This window comes from Physella acuta, unplaced genomic scaffold (assembly GCF_028476545.2).
Source record: "Physella acuta isolate Inbredline_101_S28 unplaced genomic scaffold, ASM2847654v3 ptg001513l, whole genome shotgun sequence".
In the NCBI taxonomy this organism is placed as follows: domain Eukaryota; kingdom Metazoa; phylum Mollusca; class Gastropoda; family Physidae; genus Physella; species Physella acuta.
In genome coordinates, this window is record NW_026733028.1 from 190,093 (window position 1) to 210,000 (window position 19,908).

At 38.9% G+C, this 19,908-nt stretch overlaps 1 protein-coding gene across 2 annotated transcripts; it reads right to left on the bottom strand.

Annotated features, from left to right (window-relative positions):
* Positions 1–836: 836 nt before the first annotated feature.
* On the bottom strand, positions 837–18,488 carry LOC131928512 (serine-rich adhesin for platelets). 2 transcript variants are annotated; one of them, XM_059284577.1, is made up of 10 exons: positions 18,440–18,488; positions 16,551–17,078; positions 16,143–16,239; positions 15,719–15,802; positions 15,155–15,288; positions 13,878–14,714; positions 12,771–13,376; positions 11,882–12,178; positions 11,252–11,551; positions 837–10,942 (listed from the first exon to the last, which is right to left on the bottom strand). In XM_059284577.1, exons 2-10 carry the CDS (start codon positions 16,716–16,718, stop codon positions 4,865–4,867), a joined length of 8,601 nt encoding a protein of 2,866 aa, XP_059140560.1. In that variant the 5' UTR covers positions 16,719–17,078; positions 18,440–18,488; the 3' UTR covers positions 837–4,864. The 2 variants fall into 2 exon arrangements, with proteins under 2 accessions (XP_059140560.1, XP_059140559.1); XM_059284576.1 differs by having other exon boundaries at positions 18,332–18,467.
* Positions 18,489–19,908: the final 1,420 nt, after the last annotated feature.

Here is a 19,908-nt window from a genome sequence, read left to right on the forward strand (position 1 = left end):
TGTGCATTAATTTCAGCATATTATTTTATTCTTTTGTATAAAGTAGGTTTTGTAAAATGAAGCTTTTGTCATAACCTTTTTTACTGTAAATAAATTGCATTGATTGCAGCTTTAGTTATAGTATTAAATTTTCCAACAGTTATACAATTAATTGTCAGAATTTAATGACAATCATTACATCATGTTTGTTAATATTTACCCATCAATATGGAGATTCAAAACAAGCATTATATCTTTGTTAATTTTACATTCCATTTCCTGTGATATTGCCTGGTCATGTGTATTTTTTATTCAGTTTTATGTTAACAAATCCACTCATAATTATCTGTGATTTTTTTTAAACATTCTTATAGATCCATTTTTATCAGAGAATAAATCTATTTTATGAAAATAATTTTGATTGTTATAATTTTTTGTTTACTGTTTGAGGCTCAGAATGTAATTTAAGCACTCATTCAAAGGAATTTCTTGGTGAAAGGTTGTAGATTGTGAGTTGTAAGACAAGAATTGTAACTAAATAGTTAATTTTTAAAAATGGATTTGTGGTTTTAATGGCAGCTGAATGAACTAGAGGACATCAAGAAAAATAATAAATTCAAGATTTTTAAGTTTGTAATCATACATTAACTTTTTGAAAGGTTTGCGTAGACCTAATCTCTTGTTATCAAGTTTCTAATAAACATCAGAATGTGAAAGTTAAATTTTTTCAAGAAAAAACTAATTAAAAAACTATTTTTAAAAAAAAATAGAAAAAATGATAATTAGAAAACTCAAAAAAAAAGAATTAAAAAAAAACCATAATAACTATTAAAAGAAAAAGAATCACCAAAACAATGAACTGTTAGTTAACATTTTCTTTTTATTGTTACAAGTTGTATGAGCCACTGAGCACGTTTTAATCAGCCTACATGAAAAAAAAAACTTGACAAGACACCAACAGTAAGCATGGATTACATTACTAATTCTATCGTTAAAAAAATAAATAGTTTTGTTCACAAGCAAAAAAAATAAAAGTCAGAATAAAAATTAAAAATTGAACAACCAATGTCGTATGTACAATTAACAGGGTGTGGTTTATTGTTTTAAATATAACAACCCAAAAAAAATGATGGACAAGATATACAAAAGACATATCTTGAAACATTGTGTGAATCATATCAGAGCCCAAATAATGTATAAACAATGGAGAGAACTTTCTATAACGTTTACACACTGCTTGATTTCATGTATTTCCTGAATGTGATTTTTAGCATAAAATACTTCACAATTACTATGCAAATAGAAACTTATATTAATTCTGACACTGAAATAATGTTAGCATTATTAAATGTATATATTCATTTTTAACATAAGATTCAAAAAATTTCTACAAAAGTATTGTAAATAAATTCAAACTTTTTGTTTAAATAACAGTATATAAGTTTGTTTTTAATTAGCAATACAAGTATAAAATTTAGTATAAATTAACTTTTAGTAAAAACATTGCTTTTTCATTAACTCTTCTCTTTCATTATCTCTCAATAACAAAAAATGTTATGCCTCTTTTCAAAATTAATAGGTCAAAGAAAACAAAAAGAGAAAAACCTCTGCAATTCTGTAAATGGTTCTCGTTTCAACAAATTAAGTTAAAATACAGTAAAACTTAAAACAAGTTTAATTAAAACAGTGTTAACAGCAGCAAGCTTCTGCCATTGTCTTGTTTACAATTCTTCAGCATGGCCAAAAAACTTAATTTAATTATCACACATAAAATCTTTTTAAAAAAAAATTGTGAGTTAATTATGTATGTTAATCCTGCACACACAAGTTATGTCTGAATCAAGATTATTAGAACTAAAAAGCTAATGAACAAATATTATGCTCTGTTAAAGGGTAGTATAAAACAGACATGTAGATGAAACATATGTACACATATATACATAAAACATATGTAAATGACAACAAAGGCATGAGGGGGTCTACAATTTCCTACTAGACTGGCTGCTAGGAACACAACTTGAGCAGATAAGATTTTACTGCAATGACATTAGCAGGGAATCAAAGAGGACAACAAGATAGGTGGTTACAGCAGGAGCCTGCTGCTACAACATGATATCTATGTTAAACATGGGCAGAGATATTGTAGGGGCTGGCTTGCTAATTCAAATTCACTGGATTATAATATTTAATATGTATGAACTATGAAACATGTTATCTTATATATTATGACAAGTTAAAATGTATCATTTTATGAAGGGGGGAAAAAATATTGAGATCTTTTTATTCATGTTTACATAGCAAATTTTAAAACTTTAATGAGATTAAAGCATTAGTACAAAGTGTTAAGTCACACATGTTAAAGTATTTAATAATAATAAAACACTGTTTTAAAAAAAGTTCATTGTTCTCAAGGTAAATTTTTTTTCTTTTATTTTATAGTCACATTAAAAAATTTTAAAGTAGTCACTAATAGTTCCCAGCCCATTCTCGTTCAGTAGTAAATAAAAATCGTGCAACTTTATATTTCCTCTATACCATATCAAACAGCATAAACCAAAAAGCACTAACTTCCAAATATTCCCTGTTAGCTTTCTCTCCTGACAAAGATTTAAACCATGAAAATAAACCAGAAAATAATTTTGAAAACCTTTTGACAGTTCTATCTCCAAGTCTCAAAGATCTAGTAACAGAGTCCATACGTTGCACGTCTACTCTCCATTTTAAAAAAAATATTTATAAGTACGACCCTGTAAAGTGGGAAGTTTAAGCAAGAAGATATGAAAATAAACAAAAAAGTAATAAGTCTGTACCTCCTTCAGTTTCATACAATAGCTAAACAATAATATTGCAGATTTCAAGATTCCAAATTAAGATACAATATTTTTACTGCAATTCCAATGTACAATTCAAGAGTTTAAATAAATAATTAATGAAACATTTAATACAGAGATGTAACCAATCAACTAAAAAAAAACTTTTTTTTCCTAGAGAACTTTCATGTATTTTCATGTTTCTAACAAGAAAATCAGAAATATTTTCAAGTTTTTCCAAATGGTAATTTTAAGTCAAAATAAATACTTTTGTGAATATAAAAAGAGATGCCTGTGGTTTTTTTTTTTTAAATTGTAGTCATGGGGGTGAGGAGGGGGGAGGGGGAGAGAAAGAAAGTTACATCTCCGAATTAATGATAAGATCTCTTCAAATCTACTTAGCTGTATTTACAATTCTATGCCTGCATATGTATAAACAAGCTATAACAACAAACTTACACTGTATCAGATTAGCCTCCAACAGTCAGAGTATTGAGTGTAACTATAATGTCAGAGAAATAGACATTGTGCAATTCCTTTATAACAACCAGTAGTTAACTTCCCTTTTTTTATAATGGTAACTGACTCTAGCTACTCGTCCATGTAAACACACAACAATTTAGCAATTTTTATTTTTTGTTACAAGTAAATTAGCAAGAAAAACATTTCCAAGATAATTTAACATTTCATGAAAACCAATTAATAAGGCCCTTTTTCAGTTACCTAAATTATTCGCTAATTCATCTTAGTGTTAAAAATTATTTTTAAAAAATGTGCCTAGCCGACTGAATAACAAATAAAAAAAGTTATTTACACAACAATGTAATAATATATTTTCTGTATAAGTAAAATACTAACCAATAACTGTGGTTTATCAGAGAACATGGATAAAAATGTAACCAATAGGAGACATGAACACATAAGCTCACACAGTAAGCCAGTATAAACAAAACAGATGATTGGACAGGCATTCTTACAAAGCACACAACAGTGCAGAGCTATGTACACAATGGCCTTACACAAGATGGCTCTAATAAATAGTTGTGGTATTTTAACACGTCTGTAATTTATTGGGGTTATTTACATCAAATATTTTATAACTACTCCAGAAAATGTAGGTTATAAACTATATATATATACTTATGTGTGTATATATATATATATATGTTTCTGTATAATTACAATAGTCTAAAAGTGCTATATACATAATTATTATGTAAAATTAAAATGTCATGAAACTTCTTGGAACCTTTAAGAAAAGATACCAAAACTCACAAAAACTGGCAATATCTCTGATAATCCAAATACTGAAAAGTGATTATTTTGTTTTAAATGACATAACATGCCATCATTTAAGGCCTTTCAAACCAACAAAACAGCATGTAAGAAGCAGCAACTTCACTGTTCAAGAGCATTGGGGAACTGAGATACTAAGTTTTTCAAACCACACAACACAAAAGTAGATTAGAATTTAAAAAAAAAAAAACCAACATATTCTTCAAGAAAACAGTATATATAAATATATATTTAAAAAACAACACTTCAGCATTATATTCATATGTGATACATACATTATTTTGGATGGCATCAGTGCCCTAGGTACTAATTAAAACCTGTGTACAATTGGTTAAAAATAAAAATCACATTGATTTACACTTATACACATAACAAATATTTACTCAACACAAAAAATTATATGTCCATTATGAATATGATACACACAAATATCAACATTATGTACAAGGTTTATAATGTCAACAATGAATAAAAGGGAAAAAATGCAAAACAGGTTGAAAAATGAACAGGAAAAAAAATAATTACAATTGAGAAAAAAAGACAACATGGCACTTAAAGCAAGAGAAGTCAAGCAGATCTTCTCAACAACAGAACATTTTCCTTTGATGCCATAACTGTACATCCAGCAGTGGCTTCCAATCCAACTTTTTTTTTGTTTACAGGTCAATTTATGTAACAATATCAGACCAGTCATCAGGTATCCAACTGAACACAACTGTACAATTTGTGAACTACATGGGTGGTTGGTTGTCTGACCAGGAGAAGGTCGTGGTTAATTATTAGTGGGAGTCATGCATAGAAAAGTTGATGGGAGGCAACCCTGGGGTGTGAAAAGCAGGAGGGCCCATAGAGCCATTAAACGCCTGGCCCATATGGCCCCGAGAGTCAAATCCGTGGTGGTAGAAGGCGGCCATCATGTGAGACTGGGCAGAATGCGGCCGGCTGTGGTAGAGCGATGCGGCCGTCTGCTGGGCCCCATGCTGAAGCGAGTGGTCCATAGTCTGATGGGGTGCGCCAGGGAGAATGGCGTTGGTGTGGAGAAACTTGTTTGAGCCTATGTTATCCGTTGGGCCAGTAGCCTCGTTGCCGAACAATCCAAACGGGGACATGTGCGGGGGGACCCCCATGGAGTGAGGGGAGATCCCAGCAGTCGCGTTGCTGTGGTTACCTGTCATGGAGTTCATGCCGAAGCTACCGGGCTGGAAGAAAGAGTTCTGGGCCCTGGTGTGGAACAATGGGAAATGGGATGCAGCCATGTCTGCTGTCTTGGTGCCAGAGTTGGATATGGGCCTCGATGGTGTGTTGAACATGCCGCCCAAGAACGGGGTGTCTGCCTGGTGTGGGCGTGCGGCTGGCGGGGACATGCTTTGTGCCAGGGTGGGGAAGTTTAGGTAGGAGAAAGAGGATTCAAACATATTCTGAGACATGCTGGCATCCATTGTGTCTGCCGTGAAGCCCGAGTGCTGGGATGCTGTGTTTTTCTTCTTCGAGGAGGACGAAGATGAGGAGGTGCTTTTTCTTTTCTGGGAACTGCCACTGCTGCGGTTGTGTGAAGAGGAAGAAGAGTTGGTGGAAGCGCTGGTTTGCTGGTGGGTGGAGTGGTGCTGGGAAGGTTGGGTTCGGCTGGAGGTGGATGTCGCGGGGCTGTGGCCCTGGGTCATGGTGGAGGCACCACTTCCACTGCCGCTGTTTGCGCTGCGGTGGCTTGAGCTGTTGCTGCTGGATGCATTGCTTGTGGTGGAGCTGCTGCTGTTGTTGGCACCAACAGACGAGCTGGAAGACTTCTTGGGCGCCGACTGCTTCCGGGGAGACTGCTGTGATTGTTGCTGTTGCTGCTGTTGTTGCTGCTGCTGTTGTTGTTGGGCTTGCTGCTGAGCTTGTTGCTGTGCCTGCTGCTGTTGCTGGTGATGTGTGGGCTCAAGCCTGGCGCAGTCTCTAGAAAAAGATGAATGGGTCCCATAACCAGTTGGGATCTGGGAGTGCGGATGGGGGAACCCCATCGCAGGATGGTGAGACACAGCCGAGTAGTCGTAAGGGGACCTAGATGGCATGTCTCTTGTATCTGGTAGGTGTCGCAGTGGCATGGAGGCTGATGAGGATGCTGAAAACCCCATGGGGAAGAAGCTGTTGTTATGGGCTGAAGACGACAAGTGTGCCATAGGGTCCATGTGGGTCATCCCCGCTGGGGGATGCTGGATGGTGTTGGGCCTCTTCTGCTGCTGTTGGTAAATAGACTCTGGCGTTGATTTGGAGCCTGGGTATCTATTACTGTTTGAGGAATCCATGTTTGGTTTAGTTGTGTTACCGTAGCTACTGCTGCTACCTCCACTAGATCCGCTGTTGGAACTTTTAGAACTGTTGTTACTGCCAGAAGTTGGTGTTGTACTTGTGTTGTAAGTTGGGGACTTGGCTATGGGAGGGATGTCAAGCTTGGGCTGGTTGCCAAATGTCATTAAACTTGAAGGTCCAATTCCATAAGTTGGAGCAGAGGAACCTCCGCTAGACGGCCGGGAAGCAGTGTGTTGGATCTCCATGTTTCCAAGAGGGTGCATCGCCAGGTTGTGGTGGGAGGTTGATGATGCAGATGAAGAAGATGGGAGGTTCATTGGGGCAGGAGGCGGGAAAAAAGAATGAAGGTATGAGGAGTTGTGGGAGGAGTGGCCAGCTGAAGGCAGAGCAGGTTGCATAGATGGGCCTGTACCTCTGTTGCCATTGTTGCTGTTTGTGTTGTTGACATTGCCACTGCACGAGGAAGGTTGCGAGGAGGATGGAGAGAGGGAAAATGAGAACCCGCTGGAGCTTGGGGAAGTCAAGGGCATTGATCCAGAGCTTAGGATCGGAGAGGCTGTTGTGACGTTTGAGCCAATGTTTGTAAAGTTAAAGCTGTCATTTGTGAGACGGGAAGAGCCTGGGGTATTGGAACTGTTAGGGTGCTCGATAATTTTATCCACTGAATACTGATTCTTCTGCTGTTGGTTACCTTGGTTAAAGCTATTCCCTTTCTGAGAATGAATAAAACTTGAGTTCTGCTGGTCTTGGACGCTTGACGGGCTCATGTGCTTGAGCTTCATGTTGGAACCACTGGGGGGCGAGGCAAAGTTTGCATTGCGGGGTGAGCTGTCAGGGGGTGCAAACAGCTGCGACAGGTTAGGTGGCTGCTGGGGAGGGTGTGAGAGGGGCGGCACGGACACCCTGTCAAGCATGGAGCTGGCTCCCATCTGTGAGTTCTGCTGCTGTTTCTGACAAGAATGGTTGTGCTGTTGCTGCTGCTGGGCGGCGGGTGACATGCTGTGCACGGAGCTGGCTGACCCTGGGGATGCGTGGAGCTTGGGTGAGGGGAGGGGCGTGGTTGAAGCAGAAGGTGGTCTTAGGTTGTGCGGGCTACTCTGAGGTGGTAGATGAGGTGGGTTCTGCCGCTGCTGAGCTTTCTGCTGAAGATCTGAAAGAGAGCCTTGCTGAAGCCCAAGACCCATTTCATTACTTAAAGGCACATGACTTAACGGCTGGGTCTGGACAGGCGTCGGCCGCCTGGACTGTTGAGCGCAGCTCTCGTTCTCCTCTGATTCCAATTCAGACGTGATTGGCTTGAGCGGAATTATTTCAGATAAGGCATCAAGAGAGGACGAACTCAAGGAGGGCATCGGGGACTCCGGCCCTGCTGTTGCAGTAGCGTCGAGGTGATGCAGGCTATTGGAGGAGTTCATGCAGCTACTTTGTTTGCTGTTGTTGCTGTTCTGCGTCGGGAGTGGGGAAGAGGATGCAGTGGGTATGGAGAGGGAGGGGCCAGGGGGTGCGGATGAAGAGATGCTACTGCTGTGTGCATTTGCAGGAGATTTAGGGTCAAGTGGCGGGGGCGTGTGCATGCGGGACTGGGGTTGTTTGCTGGCTGGGGACGAGGACCTGTGCTCTTTCATGCTTTGTTGATTCTCCATCATCATAACACTCTCATTGTGGTTATGGTTGTGGTTTATGGGTGGGGCAGGGGTGCGGAGAGCAGGTAAATCCACATCCGACGGTGATAAAACTCCATTAGGCAGTGTTGGGGGGCTGGATGTCAGCATCATCTTTCCTGGGCTGTGCTGGTTGAAGAAATCTGCCAACGTTTCTGCTGGCAGTCCCATAGAGTTTTCATGGTCATCATGAGCTTCTGAAAGCTTAGGAGAACTATGGAAGTCAACTTCAGGAAACTCCATAGAGAAGGAAGATTCTTCCAAGCTGGCATGTACATTGTTATCAGATGACTGTCCATCTTTTTTGGACAAACAGAACGTGTTGTTGTTGGCTAGTGTGTTTGTGGTTTTGGCCGCCGGCATGGTTGACCCAGGGGTGCTGGCTGCGATAGAGTTCTGCATGGGTGCTGGAGATTTCAGGGGCAGGGAAAACGATGGTGGGGACTTCGGCATGGCCGGTGAAGGCATGGACGATATCGATGCTGATACTGTGTTGGCTGATGATGAGGAGACAGTAGTAACCGAGGCAGTATTCATTTTTGAAGCAGGCGCAGACTGCTGTGGGGTCTGTCTGTTACTATTGTTTTTACTGTTATTGCTGTTTTTCGATTCACTGCGTGTCGTTATTCCCCCTACATTTGCAGTACTGGCGTTTGTTTTTGTTTCCTGGTTAGGATTAGCCTCCCCTGCTGAATTTTTCCCACCTTTGGTTTTTCTACTGCTTTTCTTTGTTGGGGACTTGGCTGCAGGGGTAGAAGGTGGTTGGAAGAACTCAATAGCGTTGTCCTCGTCAACAAAGTCGTAGATATCAGAGTTACCTGCAGCCATACCAAACAAGACAGCGTCATTGTTGCTGATTGTCTTGGATGGACCCGACTCAGGCTTGGCCGCTGGTTTCTTTGACCTCTTATTGTCAGTTTTTTGGTTTTGGACAGGTGCAGTGACAACTGCAGCACTGACGTCCTGCTTCCTTTTTCTGGCCGATTCTCTTTTTACAGTTTTAGGATCAACTTTCTCAGTACCTGTAATAGTGCAGTCGTCTTTAGACATGGCGCTGCCCACAGAGTCAGGTTGCTTGTTGCTGTCAACCAGCTGGTTGCCCAACGGAAAAATGTCTTCACCATCAGCGCCCGCGGAGTTGAAAATTTCTATTTTATCAACCATGTCCATGAGGCTGATCTGACTTCCGTCTGTATTGAGAAGTTTGGATTCCGTGACTGAATGAAGAATCTGTTCTTTGATGGCGTCATTCTCATTCAGCACAGGCAGCAAACTGTCGTCGTCTCCTATGCAGGTCTCAGCCAACAGTTTCTCCTTCTCCAGCTTCTTCTTCTCTTCCTCCTCACTCTCAAGCTTTTTTCTCAGCGCCTCCTCCTCTTCTCTAGCTTGTTTCTCTTTCTCCTGACGCAGCTCTGCTTTTGTTTTTCTCTTCTTGGATGGGGCTTTCTTCTTAGCATCAGTCTGTGACATCTGCTGAGTTTCATTGACAGGTGGGTCAACTACTACCTGAACTGTCACGGCGGGCGTAGCAGGTGTAGATTTTCTGTTCCGGTTTTTTCCTTTCGGGGCAGGCTTTTCCGCAGCCCCAGCTGAGTGATTCATAGCCTCCACAAAGGTCAAAGGTTGTGAGTCGTGAGCAAAGTTCATAGCAGTTGAGTTTTTAGCAGGGGCTGGTGCAATGGGGACATAGTTTTTCAGCACGGGGGATGTTGTTGTGGCCATAGACATGTGTAAAGGTGTGGACGCGTCAAAGCTTGAGCTGGCTATGCTAGAAACAGATGTGGTAAAAGGGTTCGACTTACTGCCAGATTCCGGGCTGCTCAGCTTAATTTTGTTCTCAGCACCGAACCCGCCCAGGCGAGCAATGACATCTTCAGGTCGAAAAGGGCCTGCCACTACCTGCATGTCTGATGTTGTTGCAGTGTTCATTCCTAAAGCCGGGGTTGAGTTAGCAAAAATGTTCATAGAGAGGGGGCTGAGAAGCTGAGCCGAGGACAACCCAGGCATGGGACTGCTCGTTACCAGTTTCTGTTGCTTTGAGTTCAAGCTGCTAGACGTTATGTTGGGGGAAACCAGCGGTGTGGTCAGGTCGCCGCTCGTCGCCTGCAAGTGCAAGGACTGGTGCTGGGAACTGGTGACCAGGCCTAGGTCATGATTGAAAACAGATGACGACGTGTTCACGGACAGGGCCGACCCCAAGCTCATGTTGGGACTGAACGAGGAATGCGCAGGGGATGACGAGTTTATCCCATTGGTGCAGTTCTCATCAATGATGAGCTGGACATTGTCGTCTTCCTCGTCCCTGGGAGACTGTTTCAGGTTGATCTGAAGCTCTGTTGAAGAACCCGACAGGTTCATGTTAGACCCTGTCGAAATGTTTAAAGTATTCTCATTAGCCGTGGTGTTGTGGGAGTAGTCCCCGGCTCCGGTGTCCCCCTCCATGAGTATCCCGGCTGTAGCCGTGGCCTGGGCGAGCAGGTCTGTTTTTATCACGATGTTGTTGGTTTTGTCTTCCTGGCTCTGAGATTGCTGTCTCTTGGACGACTTGCTCTTGGAGGATGATTTATCACTGGCTGACAGAGCCTTAGCCGTCTGGATGGGGGCCACCAGCGCGGAGGTTGTGGTGGATGAAAGCTGCTGCTGCTGCACAAAGTGGGAGGATATCTCACCAGCCACGATGGGGGAGGCTCTCGACGCAGACGGTGATCTTTTCCTGTTCTGTGAGGATTTGGTCAGACCAGTGGACGTGTTCAGTTTGGTTGTCACAATCTTCTGGCCGTTGATGATAAACTGCTGCGGCAGAGATAATCCAGAGGGTAAAATTGTCTGGTAGCCACTGTTGATGGACACTGTGGAACCGATTGTTGGACTTGTCTGCGAGAGTGCTGGCGCCAGTGGTGGAAGACCCTTAAACAAAACAAAAAAAAATGCACAACACATCAGCATATTATTTTATTTTTTAGAACAATGGATACAAATTTTAGTAAAAAAATTTTTTACAAAGAATTATGTATGCTGGAAAATTGTAATAATTGAATAATGAATAGTGGTATTACTTAAGATACAAAGTGTGTTCACAAGGCTGGATGTACTAAGTAATTTTTTCATAATAAATCAGAATTTACATTAAACTAATAACACACTATAGCTCTACTTGAAGCTGATTATACTAATAGTCACTAATAAATGTAATTAATTAATTAATAATATACACACCTTTGTGCCTTTAGAAGCCGCGGAAACTGATGGTGAGCTAATACAGGCCGTGACAGAGTTGGTGGTCACTGTACTGGCCACCATGTTGGATGCCACCACCAGGCCACCATTGTTCCCCAACTGGAAAGGTGTCGAGGAACCCAGCGGGCCACCAGAGGCCATTTGCAGGAGACCATGTGGGGCCCCTGACAAAGCAGGAGAGTGGAGGGGCCCTTGGCCCAGAATTTGGGGAGCCATCTGGAAGGTTGTAACTGGGCCACTGATGAGAATTGGTGGGGCATTTGGGTTGTTGGGGTCAAACTGAAATTGTTATCAAATACAGGGTTAAAATCAACTTCTATAAGTTGTGTTGTTTCACTAAATGTAATTGTAAAACTTATGAGCTATTTTTCTAGAGACTGTGATGAAAGATATTATCAATACAAAAAAATAAAATTATTTATATAATGTCTAATTGTTCCCTATAAAAAAAATAATGTACTTCTATCCATAATTTTTAATAACAAGTTAAGTTTTTATTAATAAAAGATAAATTATAGAACTTATCTAAAAATAAAATTTTACTCCTTAAAAACAACATTGTTATTAATGACAGTTTTAGAATATTAAAAGTAAGTAAAACAACTTCACCTGCAATATGGAATTGCCCCCAAGAGAAAGTTGCTGCTGCTTCTGTGCCATGGTGTTGATAGGTGCAGAGCTTGGCACGATGGTCTGGGGGTTGGTAGATATAGGGATCAATGACCCATCCACCATCACATGGGTTGGACCTTGGGCAGAGGAGTTGTCACCAGGCTGGACAATTTTCAGCTCATTGCCCACCAGCTTGACCGTCGCCCCATTGAGCGCAGTGCCCATGTTGTTAACCAACATGCCGGAGAACGGGTTGACCATTTGTAGACCACCAAGGCCGGCCAGATTCAGGACCTTAAACATTTTTTTAAATTAATAAATGTGTTTCCAACAACTGAAACCATATAATAAAATTAGATCTAATTTACTGTGCAATAAATGCAGATCTAAGCTTTTAATATTCTTTTTTAAATTGATACTACTTATTACTTTTGTTCAAAATATTTTATCATTAAAATATTATCCTGAAAAGTAATAAAGATGCTGAAAATGCTTACACTATAGAAAAATGAGTCGTGTAGTAACTATTAAAAAGAATAAAACTGACACAATATATTATGTGAAATAAAAAATATTAATGCAAAGCACTAATAAAAGGCTCTCTTACACTACACTAACAATCAGCAATTCTAAAACTACTTTCAATTTCATGATCCCATTACCTATTTAACTATTAAAATAATTCTGTCTTTCTATTTAAAAATCTTAATTGTTTAAATACTATGACTTAGTAATAAACTTAAAAATAAGTAAATTATTTAATGTTTTGTATATAAAACTTTATAAAGACCTTTATTATTAAAATGCTAAAACTTAATAAATTAAAATATCAAAATAGAAGAAATTAATCAGAAGTTTTAAACCAAAAAATGTAAATGCTAATTACCGGCTGTTGCTGCGACATCTGATGCGTCATGAATAACGAGCTGGCTGGCAACAGCTGACCGGGCAGAGAATTCAAGTGGTTGTTTGGCAGCACAGTAAACGATGGGTTAGAACCCTGGTTCCCTGCCAGGGAAACCATTGGGGGCTGCGTCAAAAAGTTGGCCTGCTGTTGGTGGTGCATGGATGATGGTATCAGCCCACCACCCGCGGTTGTGTTCTGGAAACCTGTAATGATTCCACCTCCAGCACCGGTCACTGAAACAAAATCCAGACCAGTGCCTGTGTTCTGCATTTGGTTGATCGACGAATGCAGGGGTACAAGCTGACCCTGGTCGTTGAACGTGTAGATCAGGGGCTGGTTTTGGTTGGCTGGTCCGAGAGAGCCGCCCCCCATGGCTGAAGGGTGGTTGAAATTCCCTTGGCCAAGTATCCCAGAATTCAGAGCATTGTGCTGGTGCTGTTGAAATGTTGGAAGACCCTGCTGCTGGCAGATGTTACTGGCCTGCAAATTGTTCTGGCAATCAGCATCAGAGTGTTGCTGGTTACTGATCAAGTTTTGATCTGTCAGCGTGATGACTTGTCCGTTTATGATGACTTGCTTACAACCCTGGAGAAAGTGGCGATATAATTAGCAAGGATATTTTGAACATATTACACAACGCCTAAAATGTGTTTAATATTAAACTTTTTTAAAAGTTTGAGTTTTGTATTTTAAGCCATGAATAATTTTCAGAAAAACCTATATTATTTTCAGTTTTGTTTTTAATTTTTATGACTAATTTAACTTATTGACTAATCTTTGAAATGTCTATTAGACCTGCATACTACATAGGAAACCATAGGACTTTTAAAACATGATCTAGAATTAATTTAACAACTACTTTGAGATACTTCACCTTTAAGATTATAAAAGTGTATTACCTAAGTGTAGTAAAAGGTAAAATACAAAAAGCTAAAAATTTAGAAAGTATAAAAACCAAGCTTTTAAAATCAACTAAACTGAAACAAAAATTGTTAAAAGCCTTGTATATAAACTTGTATTAACTAATTCTTACAACATACACAACCATAAAACCGGTGAGAAAATTGTATTTACTTTTGCCCATACCTGTGACAATGCTGACCCAGAGTCTGGGTGGGACAAGGTCATTATAGGCGCCTGCTGCTGTTGATGCAGGTGTCCAACAGACACAGAAGACAAACTGCCATTTATCCCCATAGACAGACCCATCATGGATCCCGAGGGTCCCATCTGTTGGCTGTTGGCCATGGACACTCCAGACAGCCCTCCCATATGGGAACTTGTAGCCACAGATGCTAGAGTTTGTAAGGCGGACGTAGAACACGTTCCGTCCTGGTGGAGATTCATCATTGGTGAGATTCCTTGTTGTTGGTGATGTAACACAGATAGATCTGTATTCTGTAGATTGTTCACATTGCTGCTGTTGGCGCTGTTCCCTGTCCCAGCTGTTTGATGCTGTTGCAGCCCCATCAGATCTGAGGCACTGATCATACCTCCAGAAGCAGAAGAGAGTATTGAAGAGGAGGATGAGGATATTGACGCCGTTGAATAAACCAAATTGCTCTGGGTGCCGTCTGATCTGGCACTGGAGTTGTTATAATCATTGCCAACTATATCCAAATACGAGACAAGCGAGGACGTAGAGGGGTTGACTCGGCTACTAGACGTACTCCCTGCGACTGACGCTGTGCTGATTGACCGGTTTGTCTGCTGGTTCCTCGTCTGTCCGAGAGACGGACTTTTCACAGATAGGATCGTGGGGGCGACAGTCATGATAGAGATGCTGGACGACTGTACTGGAAGAACTATGGAGGATGGTGGAAGTGTGCTGTTGGTGCCTCCCCCTGTGTTGGTGTGGTTACCAAAGTTTGAACCCAACAAGGGCATTGAGCCATCCAGTGAGTGGAAGTCAGCATGAGTCGTCTGTGGAAAGAAAACAATTTTTTAATTTGATTCTCACAAATATTTTAAATAACTATTTAGCCATCAAACATGCTATATATAATATGTTATTTAGGCAACAACTTTTACTTAACAACTAACTATTCAATGAAACAATACCTATCACTAAGTAAATCAATAAATGTATTTTAATGTGTTTTAGTTCTTGCAAAAATGCTTGCATTATTGAGTTGTACCGAAACTTTTTTTCTGCCAGTATACAAGGGACAAATTTAGGATTTTGATTATTGTGAGATTTGGTAACAGATATACAAACAAACAGCACAAAATAAACTTTATTAAATTACTAATGTACTTTAGACATTAAAAGGTTTAGAAAATTAAATTGAATGGGATAAATGGATAAAGCTTCTGGAAACCTCAGGTTAAGAAGTGGTAATGATAAAACCACAAAATTATACCTGTAGCTGCTCATTCTTCTCCTTCTCCAGCAGTTTGTTGATAGTTTTTGGCCTCCCAGGCCGCCCTTCTTTATCTGAGCTTGTTGTTGACCCATTGTCGTCATTGGACTTGGATTTTACAACTTTGTCTAAAGCTAGAAGTATCAAATGTAATCAAAGAATTTAAATCCACTCAGATCCAATTATTAAAACTCAGTGAGATAGCAGTATATCTGGTAATATCTTTTAAAATATAATTCAAGTTGAAACAACATAAACTTAACAATTCAATGTGTAAATTAAGATTCCTCTTTAGACCTAGCAATCCATTTGGCAAATGATGTTGAGTTCATGTTTCTTGCTCTCTGCATATGAAGGGACAGTGTAATCAGTATGCCCAGCCGCCTTTACTTTCCCGAACATAAGGGACGTTCTACAGTCACAAGTCGGAACTCAAGACATTCAGGCTAGCAGCCAAATGCTCTACTATTAGACCAGTTTTAAACTAAATAAACTATTCAATGCTTTTACTATTTTTCAAGCTGCTAATGTAAATAACAACAAGATTAAACATTTTATATCTACCATATGCTTTCACTGTCTCTTCAAGCTGTCTGATTCTCTCAAGCTGAGCTTCATGTATCTCACGCAGTCGTTTCAGTTCTTCTTCTGAAAAATATATTATTAAGCCAAATGAATATTTATTATAAAATCTTAAAAACAAGATAAAAATAATAACATGCTTTGCTTAAAAATGTATAAATGACAGGAAATTTAAAAAAAACATTGCCGGGTATTGACTAGAGTGCTAAAATATATAACATCAGCCCTTAAATTTATGACAAGCTGTTTTTTTTTTAAATTGTATGTAGTTTGAGAATATCTTAAAAAATTTTTTTTTTTAAACTAGTAGGCCTACATCAAGTAATCAATTAAGTTTTGGATAAGATATTGCAATAGCTGTTGTTTTTTTAAACTTGTAAATTATCTCAGTCTGGCTTTTACTTACGATGTTGGTCTGTGACATTATTCTTTTCATATGCCTGATTTTGTTCTTTCAATTTCTTTATGAAATCTTTAGCTTGTGAGACAATCGATAAAGTACTCTGGAAATTAGAAAGTGCAAAGAATATTATATTTTTATATGTACTTTTACATAAACAATAACATATTTCTATTTTGTAGTGTATTAATAAAGGAATTGTAGACAATCGATAAAGTACTCTGGAAATTAGAAAGTGCAAAGAATATTATATTTTTATATGTACTTTTACATAAACAATAACAAATTTCTATTTTGTAGTGTATTAATAAAGGAAATGTAGATTTTGAATCCTTTACTGACAAAAAACAATGTATCACTTTCAAAAAAATCATTGATATAATCATTTTTATGAAAGCTTCAAAATGTAATTACCGGTTTACGATCAATGTGATCTGCACTTGGTGGCAATTCCTTAGCAATTTCACCAATGCACGTTTTGATCTTTTCTTTCCTCTGTTTCTCCTGATCATTCTGAATTATTCTTTTTGCCTCACTTGTTGGCTTTTTTGGCACATCTGCAGTGTCCTTGGCAGTACTCATGACTTAAGTTCAGACACTGCTTTAACTTTGAATGGTGGCATGGATGCTGAGTCAAGATTTGTGTACATACACAAACTACTTCATTCAAGCTTTTTAAATTAGTAACTTCATATAAAATGTTCATATGGTTGTAATCACATTAAAATACAATAGTAAAGTTGTAAATATTAGAATTCATTTTACAATAGAGCCTATAGGTAATTATTTCAATAATTTCATTTGTTCTGAATAGCCCACCACTTTCACATCTTCCTGTACAAGTTAATCAAACTAACTACATGTCAAAGTCAACTTTTGTCGAGCCAATTAATTATGATTGTTGTTACTTGGGCAAAAGTCTTCATCAAAAATATGTCCAATCTGAAAATAAAAATATGATATGAACATCAACTTTTATTGTAAAAGAAAAATACCTTTTTAAATGTAGCTGTAGTAGATGCATTCTGATTTTTACCACCTAACATAAACAATTGACCTTAGTCAATGTTTTGGACAGCTCCTTGAAAGATTTATTTTAGAAAATCACAAGTTTATTGAAAGTTTCTTTTAACTTAGCTTCAGTGAACAGCAACCACTGTGAGTTAATTTGAACCAACAGCTAGTCAGATTTATTTTCAATAATTAAGCTATTATTCATACAATCAATTACTAAACTTTTGTAAAAATGTAGAAAATGTCATCCATATTTAAAATAATTTTGTACCAACTGGTTTTGTTAAATTCCTTTAATTGATTCAAATAGGCATTTAGCTGGTAAAAACGACCCTGTTGGCCCACCTAATATTAGGCCTTAATTATATATAGGCCTACCAAGTAGAAGTTCAAGTAGGCAACAATTCAACAAACAAATCTAGTAGCTCAGAAGTAGGAAACAAAAACGTAAAACTAGCAATTAGAAATGTTAGAAAAACAACACTACTGTCAGTTAAGCTTATTAAATAGATCTACAAAATATAGCTCATTCTAAAGTAAAACCATAAGCCTATCTTTTATCTTTCAATAGCTCTATTAAATATTTATCAATGTCATAGATCTAGGCCTAACGATTTTAATAAAGTTTGTAACTCTTCAGTCTTCTCCTCTTAAACCTCTTTGGCTGGTTCTAGATTCAAGAATTTATTTTAATCTTTGTCAGGCTAACAAAAAAGAAAAGCTTTCTATTCTCCATGATTATTTACTTGATCAAGTTCATTATTCCTAAAAAAATACAGGCGTAGAAATTATTAATTAGGGCCTCGATCTCCATGAAACCTGTCAAAAGCTGAGTGACAGCAGTCGTTATCGATAATAGGCAATACTACAAAGATTTTGTTAACTAGGTCTTTCCTTCTTTGGAGTCGGGTATCATATTACAAAATTACCTGATTTAACAACAATACTCGGTTAAACTTGAATTAACTAGCTCAAAATTATAATATTTTTAGGTTAATAAGCAACCATGTCAACACATAAGGATGAAGATGTGTTAAAAAAACGACTGCTGAAGTTAATGTCTTTAAAATAAATTTTTGACGAATACGAAAATAGGTTCGAAAAGAAAGATTGTGTACCGATTTGTTTTTGCACTAATTGACTTAAAATGTGTTCACAAATAAGACGCTGATAACAAGTACCTTTGTTTTATGGATATCTATTTCCTAATAATAAACCGCTAAATGAAAATAATCCCTTTGTATTTGCGTAGTTCGAGATAAAAATTAAGAAAAATAATGCCACTCTACATTTTTGTTGTTGTTCAGACTTGACATCCGTTCGCCATTTTGATTCATATTCATTACGGCCTCGTTTTGGCGCGTGGAGGGTATTCCTTCTTTTTCTATGAGTCGGCTAGGGAATCCCAGTCAAGCGTGATAGTCACAATTGAATCGTTCATTGCCAAAGACATGTAATGTAAATTATTTTATGAAGGACCAAAATTAATGTTGTCGTGTAGTTAGGCTTAGATTGTAGAAAAAAATAATGCGATTTTAGACTATGTAGGCCTATCGATCTCTTATTTTATGAACATGATCATAAATGTAAATTTGAAATCCACAGTTTACGATCATATTGACTATTGATTGCCTGGGTATGGTATTATTATCTAAGTGATCAAAGTAGCCGAATAAAAATTAGTGTAATTTTAGAAGGGAGATTAAATCAGCTTAGTTATTTTGTAACAATAAATATTATAGTTACTGTTTACATAGATTGCAACCAACGGATTGCCAGGGCAAGGCAGGGTTTTTTTTTAAAAGCTCACCCCTCCTAATTTGGGTCACAAGACGCATTGTATAAAAACAGCGGTAGAATTTTTTCGGGGGGGGGGGGGGAGGTGTTGAGCGCCCCCCCCCCCCCCACCCACCAAAAAACGTCTACCGCCCTTTCCTCCTCCCCCCCCCCCCCCCCACCTATAAAAATAGAATTAATATAGAAAATATATACTTTTACCACTTTCCTGATCTGCTTTCATAGTAAACTATAAGTTTGAACTCGGGACTTTTTGGTTGAGCAGCCATGAGCTTTATCAACCCGACCAGGCCGATTCCCCAGAATTTGGCATACCTGCAACTCAGTAGGCCTAAATCTGTTATACATTTTCACTGTATTTGGACTTTTTTTTTCTTCTTTCTTCTTCTGAAAGCAGTGTTTACCTCAGACCTTTTTTCTCGAGGGGGTGGGGGGGGAGACAAATTGTATTTTTCAGGGGGAGGGGAGCACTGGTAAAAGCAGGGGCGTAGCGAGGGGGGGGTGCGGACCGCACCGGGTGACACCATTTAAGGGGGTGACACCAAGGCAAAAAATAGCAAAATATATAGAGAAAAACTTGAGGGGGGTGCACATCGAAAGTTTGAGGGGGGGGGGGTGCAAATCGAAAACTTGAGGGGGGGGGGGCGTAAATTGAAAGTTTGAGGGGGGGGGGTGCAAATCGAAAACTTGAAAGTTTGTCCCCGGGAAGGGTCGCAAACGCCTCTGGGGGGGGGGGGTGACACCATTAAGTGCCGCACCGGGTGACACCCGACCTCGCTACGCCACTGGGTAAAAGTGTATATTTTCTATATAAATTCTGTTTCGTTGGGGGGGGGGGGGGAGAGAGAAACTCACAAATACACAGACACAGAAAAAAATGCAAATACTAAGCTTTCCGACTCGGGAAGGCGTAAGACGTCGAGCTTTAATAAAATCTCGATTTTCATGTTTTGCATTAACT